Source organism: Alnus glutinosa, chromosome 2 (genome assembly GCF_958979055.1).
Source record: "Alnus glutinosa chromosome 2, dhAlnGlut1.1, whole genome shotgun sequence".
Lineage (NCBI taxonomy): Eukaryota > Viridiplantae > Streptophyta > Magnoliopsida > Fagales > Betulaceae > Alnus > Alnus glutinosa.
The window spans coordinates 2,812,384-2,823,371 of NC_084887.1; the positions used below are offsets into that span (position 1 = coordinate 2,812,384).

Sequence of the window (10,988 nt, forward strand, 5' to 3'; positions counted from 1 at the left end):
GAAAAAGTGTGAGTAGTTAGAGACCAAATATATTCTTTTCTTTTTAATTTAGTTTTTCTTTAGGATAGGATTTTATTTTCAATAATCATGTGTAGCTAGATTTTCAACTAAGGTTGAGGATGAAACCTCATCAATGAAGAGCAACAATATTTTCATGTAAGTTTATACTATTCGATTTTATTTGGTTTAATTTTTCCAATGTTTTACTTCTTTTCAATTTGTGGAATGATTCTTGGATATCTTTTGTAATTCAATGATACATTTGATGATTTGAGATAATTTCACATAATTGATTGCTTTGATTTTTATTTATCAAAACGTTTGATATTCATTGTGTTTCGTTCTACGGATACATCTGATGATTTGGTATAAACCGGATATCTTTTGTGATTTGTGCAAAGAATGGATTCATTGAATGATTTAATGATTTTTTGAATCATAGTAGAACATACAAAAGATTTGTATGGTGAGAACTTCGGATGTGTATTGATGAACATGAGAATATATTGCTATGATTTGGTGGATGTGGATTCCAAAACCTTAGTACATTTTTTTTTTTAATTTTTTTTTATTTATGTTTTCTTTTATTCATCAAAATCAAAATTTTTTTTGGAATTAGGTTAAGATTTAATTAGTTTAGAAACAAATTTGTTTTTTAAAAACACAATTCCATGTGGGATCGACCTCGCACTTGCAAAACCCTTTATTGCAAATGATTCGTGCACTTGCGAGTACATTTAAAATTCACATCAGCGACACCGAGAACCATCGAAAATCAGGGCGGGGGAACGAAGGTGGAGGAAGCGTGGCCACCACGCGCTAGAAAAGGAGACATACTCCCTGGCGCGTGCATGCCATGTGCCGATGTGTGGACGTCAGAAGGGGGCTTGGCAGCCATCGGAGGAAGTAGAAGATGCTGGAAAACCCATTGGAGAGGAGCGTGTCGAACAAAATTTGGCTGAGAAGTACAGATCTAGATCCAAAGATTTCAATCTAACAACCGAACCAAAGATCGTAGCAGATACGGTGGAGGAAGAGGGTGGGAACCAGTAAAAGCTGTGTTGTATTGGAAGAAAGCCGTAAGGATACCTCAGAGGAGGTGGATAAATCTAGAGCAAGCTCTAGCATGATAAAGGCCTCATCAGATGTGTTAGCAAGTGGAGGAAAAGGGGAAAGAGAAGGAAAAAGGAAAGAGGAGGAGGAGCTTCCCTCCTCCCATGGTTTTTGGGCAAAAGGTATATTCATAGGATTTTAGAGAGAAGGCAGAGCCTCTCTAATAGAAAGACTATCGCTTCTATTAATTTGCTAGATAATTGGATTAGGACTTTATGATTTGGATTTGGATGTACTACTTGATTGGGAATGGGTTGAGTAGTTGTATTATAAATGAATTTCAATGCCTTGCTTATTTAAGAGAGATGATCATTAAGAAATCCTTACATTGGAGTTCTATCAAATAATTTGTGGTCTCTCCTACCGGAAATGAGTTATTTTTGCTTTTTGTTGTTTGCAGATCTTTGAACCTAAATTGAAGTTGGGGTGCGTAACACGGAATTTTTTGAGAATTCACAACATGGAAAGCTCGTTACGAGAGATAATGGGTCTTCTCTCACAAATCCATGGATGAAAGGATGAAACATAATCGCTAAACCAACCATCTCCGCTCGTTGAAGCCGCCACATGAAGCTCATCAAGGTCCTTTGTGAATAGATAGAGTGCAATTGGGCGCTCATAGGTGTTCGATCATTAGGGTATTAAAGTTGGGAGTTCGTTTTAAATAATTTAAATTTGGATGAGTTCCTTTGAATGAACTTGGAGTTCGTACGAACGAAATGGTATCTCGATGTGGCAGAATCGTATGGGGGGGTATGTGAGAGTTGGCAATTGAGATTGGATCTGTCGGACTTCGTTTGATTGAAGAATTGTTTATTCGAATGAACTGGGAATCAATCACACATTTGCGAGCAGGTGAGATTCGACGTGCATTTAATGCGAGCTACAACATCTCATTCAATTGAAGTTAAGTTCGTTTGATTGATCGAACAAATTAACTCAAAGTTTGTTTGATTGATCGACGTGCATTTAATGTCATGTTTCCTTAATTATCATGTATATTATATCTATATTGCATCCATATGTTTATAAAAGTTAACCTAAATAGTCCTTTAGCATATTAATATCTATTGAGCTAAATAACCCTTTTTACTTAAACTGAGTTCACAAAACTATAACTTGAAATACTGTTTATGTATATTCACTAAATCGTAGACTTACACTTGTAAAACATTTGTGTTCTATAATTTATAGATCTTTTGAGGACGGAGGTTGTGGACCTGGTCAGGAGATCAGGTATGAACCACCTTCTTGAGCTGTTCTTGGAAGAATTTGAAGAATTGCTTATTCTAGACTTGTTTATTTGAGACTCAGACTATAATAATTTACTTTGGAGATTTGTCGATTTGAGACCATAATGTGGGTGTTTATCCTTATCTTTTTATGCTTTCTTAGTTTGCTATAGTATTAATTAACTTTTGATGAGTAACATTATGGATGTTTAATGTATTAGTAAAGTCTTTCGATGTAGGCTCTCTGATAAGGGTTCATAATCCCCTGGTTTGTATTATTTGGAGGAATTCGATGGGGAGGTCTACATTATATCAATTGGTAGTTTAGACGACTATATCATGTGAGTTGTCAATTTATGGTGCGACATCACAAACAATTGTTAGGCTAAATAATATTTAGGGAGAATTTCCCATATAACCCCTGAACTTTTACTCATTTTAAAAGAAGGTACCTAAACTTTAAAACGTCTCAATTTAGGGTATCCATTTTTCAGAAAGTTTCTATCTCAGTCTTCTGTTAGAATTTTCCGTTAAATCTTGTTAAAATTTCCAAAATACCCATATTTTTTTTAGGAAAAAAAAAAGGAAAAAAATTGTTAGGATTTAGGTGTTGGTTAGAATAACGGAATTTGTAAAAATACCCATGCCTGAATCTTTTAAAAAATTATAAATGTTTTTTAAAAAATAAACATAGGGGTATTTTATAAATTTTGATAGGATTTAACAAAAAATTCTCACGAAGTATTGAGATTGAAACTTTCTGAAAAATAGATATCATAATTAATTAAATTGAAACGTTTTAAAATTTAAGTATATTTTTAAAAAAAGTAAGAAAGTTAATAGGTTATAAGTGAAGTACTTCCTAATATTTAAGCCTAATTAGTTCGGGGGCTATATGAAATGAAAAATATAGTCTCTCTTTTTTTGTTTTTGTATTTTTCATCTAGAATCATACATTAGCAAAGAAATCATTTAATTCCGTAGTCATCAATGCTTCAGGCTGAATTCAATGTTTCCAGCAAAATCAAGTACACTCCATTTGAGAAAAAAAATGCAGTTGTTCAAGTATGAATTCATTTTCAACAATTTGAATCTTACAAAAAATATAAGATTATTATAAATATTGCATGAACAAAGCCTCAACCCATTGTGATCCTTCTACAAAAGTAGATAAAAATTAAGGCCAAAGCAGTTGACTTGCATATGGTGGATATGGGGATCCCATGCTTTCCCTTCCCAAACAACCCTTTTAAAAATGGCCAGAAGCATAGCACCAACCACACACTACACAAGACCTCCCCTAGCCCTGACCCATGCACATCATGAGCTGGTGGTTGCAACTTCAACAAGCTCATAACCAGTGCAGTCAAGTGTAGCAGCAAAATGGTTGTGCCAGGCACAAACGTTGGGGACTCATCGAAGGTGAACCTACCAGCATCATCATCATTGGCAGAATCACTAGATTGGTCTTTTTTTGTAACTTCAAAGACAGTCTCTGATATTCCCAAGAGCTTCAACATGACACTCAGAAATCCAAAGAACCATGCAGTCATGGTGGTAATTCTTGCCATTCTTTGGTTATTCCACCAAGCTCGGGCTGACTGGCCAGTTCTTAGGTACTCGGATAAAGTGTATAGGTTGTAAATAACAAAGAGAGCAACTATTACATAGAATGTTGGTTCTTGAACCTACAAACACAAGTTATAAGCTTTTAAAAAGAATAATATGTGTGAAATAGATCTTGAATATGTTATTGTTCATGAGCTTCAATTTATGACCTCACCTTTGGTAAGAAGAAGGAATTGGTGATGATACAATACGCTGGAAGAGCAGCATAGCATAGCTCAGGAATGGACCGTATGCCCCACGAGAAGAGCCACAAATAGGTCAAGCACTGCCTGAATTGGAGCTTTTGGAACAGGGTTGCAAATATGGGACAATTTTTGCTCAATAGAATTTCAAGCAAGCCAGTGGCCCACCTTTTCTGTTGGGTCATCGCTGCAGGCCCACCCGAGGGTGCACATCCTAAAAAGGCTGGTGGGTCAGGCGTGCAATAGACGGACGCCCAACCCCTTTTATGGATTCTTAGTCCAGTTAAGACGTCCTCTGTCGTCGACCCATACCTCCAGCCCAACTAAAATGGGATGACCACAAACATGAGAGCAGACCCAAAGATAGAAAAGTTATAATAATGATGACGATAATAAAGATGTTTATCAAAAGACATGTTTCTTTTTTTTCCTTTTCTTTTGGTCTGAATTAAAACAATATCCTGATAGGAGTAAATGAGGGATGCTAAAAAATATATTTTTATCCTACAACTATCCGACCATGATGGTGTAGCAATTTCAACCGGCCACCTTTGATCTTTTTATTTTTTATTTTTTTAAGAAGGACTAATCTAATGATCGATTTGAACTGTCACGTCAACATTGTAAGATAATTGTAAGATAAAAATATAGTTTTTAGCCTTACTCTCTTATAGAGAGTTTCAAACCATATCAAAAGATAAGATAAAAAAAAAAAAAAAAAAAACATGTACCCAAATAATTAAAAAAAAGCAAAGGGTACCCTATATATACTGAACAAAAATCAGTGATGAAGGCAGGAATATAGTCTTGGAAGGGCAACAAATCATAAAATGGCAAAAAAATATCTATTAAAATGTTTTATTTTTCAAATAAAAAACTTATAATTTTTTTTTCCAACTTTTTGGCCTAATTAACCCCCCTACTTTCGTCCCTGATGTGAAAGATAAAATGATTCTTTTGTATGTGGCATCAAATTGAAAGCAAAGTTAATGGAAAAAAGATACATATCATCTTAATTTGTTGTTGATCATCACTGTATGTTAAATACAAAAGTAGGACGTTCTTGATACATCTTTAGACAAACAATGAGGTAAGCCGTAGAGAAATCAAATCCTAATACAAAGACAAGAGAGAGACAGGCTATATATATATGTTAAAAATGGCTGATCTAGCTAAAGGCTATTACATCCTCTCACATCAACATATTAAAATATTTGTAAGATATTAGTGTGCTATATATTATTTCTCATTAAAGAAACTTTGAATAACTTTAAAATGCTTTGTAACATATAATGAAGCCACTAAAAATATGTTAATATGAGCTCTCAATTTGGTGTTTTCATATTTTTTGGTTACTAACCTCTCTACCCCAACCAGTACTATATTCGTAGTCGCAACTGGCGACTTGGTATGCTGCTTCAATGGAGTCCCAAAGATGGTCAGGTGGATCTCTCTTCCCTTTCAAAGCATGAGCTGCTGATTTAATCAACTCCTTTGAACTCCCGAACTCTAAAAGCTTATCCTCAACCAATTTTCCTGTCATACATAAAAGAAAAATCATTAATGTTGCCAATAAAAACTAACAATTGGATTTTCGAGAATAACATTTTCTTATAATTATAAAAAAAAAAAAAAAAATCAAAGTTAATTTACTTACCGTTAATTGATTCCATAGTATCTAGAGATAGCCCATAAATAATTTTTCGTCTGTGGAAACATCCTGTTCCCGAATAAAGAGGTCCTTGAATTCCAGACGTTCCATGCGTCATATACTTTGTAACATCCAAAATACAGTACCAATTAATTGATCAATTAAAAAAAAAAAAAGGAAAAATATAAGACTTATTTGAAAGTTCAGTTTTGAAACAAATTGACACACTTCAAACAAAACCACGAGCTGATTGCCATATGGGTCATCCTTTAATCCATCATAGAACTTCTGTGGGAACTGAACATATGCACTTTCTTTTTCACTCTTGGAACCAAGCAGCAAGCACATTGCATGAAGAACAACTTTTGGATTGTTGACAAACATATCGCAGTCTACATTCAGCATATAGGGAGCATTCGACATCAATCCGGAAACTCTCGTCTGTATATGACAGAAACATTCCAAATTAAAAAAAGGAAATAACGTTACAAATAAATAAAGTTGTCCTCAAGAACTAAAAAACTAAATGGATTATATATGAACTAGTTTGGCATAAATTGAGCGCACGATCTTACTAGAACGTTCATGGCACCCGCTTTGTAATGATGTGGATGCTTATGTCGCTTCTCCCTTGATACATACACCAAATGCGGTAATCCGTCCGAAAGACGTTCCTTATTCTCCCATATGACCTGAATATAAAATATAAAATGTTTGAGGAAGTACAGTTTCTACAATAACTTCCTAATTACAATCTTATGGAAGTCTATATTTTATGAAAATGATTGCGAGTACATGTACATTAATACGTAACAACCTACGTAACATTTTAGAAATTGAACCGGTAGCACTGTCACGTTGACAAGCATGTTAATTTGTAAACTTGATAAATATTATGTGAATTATAGTACTAAGGTATTTATAGTACTAAAAGTTATAATGCCCCTAACAACACTATAGTAAAATTATCTAAATGATCAGTCATTTTGGAAATTACATATCATCATATCCATCTTGAAGATATACCTTGCTCGTTGTCCAAAGGTTTAGGGTAAAAATATAAAAGCTAAATTTTCATATATAATAGTCACTGGTCAATAGTCCTGTGATTATTTTGCCAATTTGTACATGGCCAAACAAAATCTATTATATATTGAGTTTACCTTGATAATAGTTGGATGGTTTTTGGCTTCTACATTTGAGAATTCTGCAAACTCCCCAGTAAAATCACATGGCATGGACTTTTGGGCGGCGTCTTCAATTTTATGGCAAAGCTGCTCATACTCAACCTATACAAGATCATTGTAAATCAATATAATAAAAATTAAAATTAATTAATTAATTAATATTTTAACACTATCTTCCAAAGTTCCATGTGTATACTCAAACTTTTCCTAACAATATTTACATGGTGAAATGTTTAACTAAAATAAAAGATAAATTTAATTATCAATTATTTCAAAAATAATAATTTATTTAATTATTTAATTAATATTTTTAGAAATGATCAGGAATAGCAAATTTGTCCACGAGTGACAATTTCTCATCCCTATCACATATCAAAATTTATCGAATATAGAAATAACCAAATTTATTGGAGATAGAAATCAAAGTTAATTTACACAGCTAACTGGGGTTATGGATTACCTTCATCCTTTTCCATCCTTGTTGGAACTCCCAGGAGTTATCACTGAACGATTGGGAGTCATTGGAGAAGTATTTGAAAGGAGCTCTGACTTGAATATTATACCTCTTACAGAATGGAACCCAAAGCTTGGCAAATTTTGAGGCCTCGACAAGAGAGTAGAAGGTGAGAGGAGAACAGCCATCATCGGAAACATAGCAAGCTAGCTTGTGTGCAGGGTAATCAACTGCCAACAAAGAGAGCACAGTGTTTATCGTGATGATAGGAGGTTCTAGCACAGGATCCGCAGTTGTCACAAACATGTCCACTGAGGGAAGCTCGGTTACCCTATCAAAGAATAATAAATACAAGGGAGATGAATATGAAGAGTTTTCCAGTACTAGAGCCTTGATAAAACATTAATATTTAACCTGTTCTGTTACCTTGGCAAGAGATTGTCCGGGTATGTTTTGTACCCAACAGGACTCCATTTGTTGCTGATGACAAGAACCCAAATGAAGGTGAACCATGACTCGCATAGGAAGGCAAGCAGCCAAGTGAGGCCATGGTCGTTGAGGAAGAGGAAACGGTAAATAAGGAGAGAAAGGAGAAGGAAGAGGATTATGATATCAATGGCTCTTTGTGCAGTGTTTTTCCGTGGAATTCTTTCACATAAAGGGAGAGAGTTCCGAGTGGCCATGGAGTAAGAAAGAAATAGACTGTATGTCTCTTCTATTGAAGGTGTTTAAACCACCAGGGCTGTGTTCATTAATTTATACCAGACCGGAGTACTTGTTGCATGTGTACAGATGTGTTCCACAAGCATGGTTCCTGGCCTCTAGCTTTCTTTGATATGGAGATCGAGGGTCAACATGAGCTTCTGTGACGTGGTGATCAAGTCACGTGGCCCACTTGTCCTCTATTTTTAGAATTATATTGGTTTTAAAATTGTGGCTAGCTGCTAGCAGCTAGCAGCCAGCGCGCAGCCGCAGAAATTCTCTCTCAAGTTTTGAGACTTGAGAGCGTTGAACCGAATATTTGGGGATACGAGTAATGCTACATTTTATCTCCTTATCTTTTTTTTATCCTCTCAAATTTGATGTGCCTCTTAAAATTACCATTGAATTTATGATAGATCATTATTGAATTTTGATCCAATGGTAATTTTAAGAGCTACATCAATTTTTGGAGAATAAAAAGTAGACAAGAGGATAATGTGTAGTATTACTCTGAAAATATTTGGTATTGACCGATATGATTTAAAATTTTAAACTAGAAAAGAGTTTGAATTTTATTTATATATATATTTTTTTAAAGAAAAGTAAAAAGGTCTACAAATACCACCGTACGTTCATTAATTGCTTAGATACTCAGGTTTCAAAGACATGCAAAATTGTGAATCTGGACAACTAAATTTCAAAGGCATGGCACATGCAGGAGCAGGACCACATAGAGGTTCATATATGATAAGTTCACAATACTGTTTTTCTTTTTCTTTTTTTCTAATAGCTAATCTCTTAATTAGCTCACAATACTTTGAATTCATAGGTGTTAGTAAACGAGGACAATTATATAAATTTATTTATTGTTTCTTGGCGACAAAGTGAAAGATACGACATATTGGGGGCCGGTGATGATTTCAAATTCTTACAGCTTATTGACTATTTCTAAATTCAAGATACTATTTTTATTTATTGTTTCTTGCGACAAAGTGAAAGATATGACATAATGGCTGATGCCTAGCTAGGTCTTCTGGACTATTGCTATTCACTGTATATCTAAATTCAAATTTTGTGTTTAGCAACAAGTTTTTTCTCTCCTTTTTCATTTCTCTACAAAAAAAAAAAAAAGTTTTAAAAAAAAATTAAAAAATTAAAAATAGAGTTAAAGCCCTTTCTTCAGGTAAACAAACAACTTTCTTCATTTTTTTTTTTTTTTTTTGTAACATTACAAAAAAGCCCCAACTAAAGGATATTATCCATTAATGATTCAAACTTTTATCATTTTCTGTATTTCAATTTTGGACAAACTTCCATTTTGAAGTCATGATGAAATTAATATGTCCCTTTCTTGTGTGCTTTATCGTTTTCAATTTAATTTGTTTCTATACAATATTATAATAAGCTTTAATTTGGATGAGGGATCGATATTGGCCGGGAAGACACACACAAAAAAAAAAAAAAAAAAAAAAAAAGGCAAATGATTCTCTTATTTTAACAAGATCACCCTCTCCTTCCAATCTTGTATGTGAAGGACGAAACTAATTAACATTACGGATCGAAAATATAGAAAAAGGAAGTAGATTCAACATCTCATAGAGAGAGAGAGAGAGAGAGAGATTCGATCGTACATGATCTTACTGTGTTGAGAAGTTCAAATTCTTTGGGTTTCGAGGATGGTGTATATGTACAAGCAGAGAAAAAGGGTTGTAATGGTAAATTGTTCTTGGCAGTGGGATTTCATAGAAAATTTTGTATTTAAGTGAGGATATATAGGAGAAAAGAGAAGAAATAATTTTTTGGGAGTGACGATTTTACAGGTGGAATATTGGGGAGTGACAGTAGTGATGGTGATTGAGGGGTTTGGGTGAAAAATAGGACTAAAAGGAGTGAGTGGTTGAGTTGAGTTAGCAGCAAATATGCAAAATGGAGTGAGCGGCACCCATCAAAGCATGTCCTTGGAGTTTTGATGAGATTTTTTTGCATACATGTTTGAAAAAATCATACCTTCAAGTAGGAGCAATTTTATAACTTTTTTGACAAACAATTTTTTTTTTTAATTTTTTAATAAAAAAATTTAGAAATTAAAAAACAAATAGAAAATAGATTGTCAATAGGAGTTGAAGCATGGGATTCATTCCAAATGTCCTATAAACAATTTAGAGGCACAATTTGGATCATTTATAACACGGGTTGAAGCATTATGGCATGTCATGGCGCCCACCAAGGGATGCCATGGCACCCACCAAGGCAAGTAGTGGCAAGCCACGACACCCACCATGGAATGCCGACCATGGCACACACAAAGGCATGCCATGGCACACACATAAGGGCAAGGCATGCCATGGCACACACTGTTAGTCAATAACATTTTGCCGTTTATTCTGTAATTATTTTGTAATTATAGTTGCCTTATTAGGTTGATTATAGTTGCCTTGTTAGGCTGATATAGCTGCCTTATTAGGTTTATTTCTTTTTTGCTGATATTCAACATTGTAATTACGGTTCTATGATTTTTCTCTTCTATAAATATGAGAACCCTCACGAAGAGAAGTATTCAGTTCAATTGTTTTTTTGTGTAGTTCATATGGCAATTTTCCTTATTAATTGGTGGGATTCCGTTGTGTCACGTTGGTGACCAGTTTGGCTAGGTGGTGGAATTTGTGGAGTCACGTTGCAGTTCGGCTAGGTGGAGGAATCTGTGGGGTCTTCCACGTTGCATGCTGTTCGGCAGAGTCTTGGTAGGAAGATTTTGTACTTTGGTTTGTGCTTTGGTGGTGTGGTGAGCGTGGACTTCTGAGTAAATCATGGTTTTGGGCTGTGCGTGGTAATGTTCTC

At 34.5% G+C, this 10,988-nt stretch overlaps 1 protein-coding gene across 1 annotated transcript; it reads right to left on the reverse strand.

The window, feature by feature from the left end:
- Positions 1 to 3,357: 3,357 nt before the first annotated feature.
- Positions 3,358 to 8,261, reverse strand: LOC133861117 (cellulose synthase-like protein H1). The gene is made up of 9 exons (XM_062296830.1): positions 7,875 to 8,261; positions 7,455 to 7,779; positions 6,971 to 7,096; positions 6,383 to 6,499; positions 6,036 to 6,248; positions 5,814 to 5,928; positions 5,517 to 5,692; positions 4,129 to 4,479; positions 3,358 to 4,033 (listed from the first exon to the last, which is right to left on the reverse strand). The coding sequence occupies exons 1-9, from the start codon at positions 8,129 to 8,131 to the stop codon at positions 3,485 to 3,487; spliced, it is 2,229 nt and encodes a 742-aa protein (XP_062152814.1). The 5' UTR covers positions 8,132 to 8,261; the 3' UTR covers positions 3,358 to 3,484.
- Between the last annotated feature and the right edge of the window lie 2,727 nt (positions 8,262 to 10,988).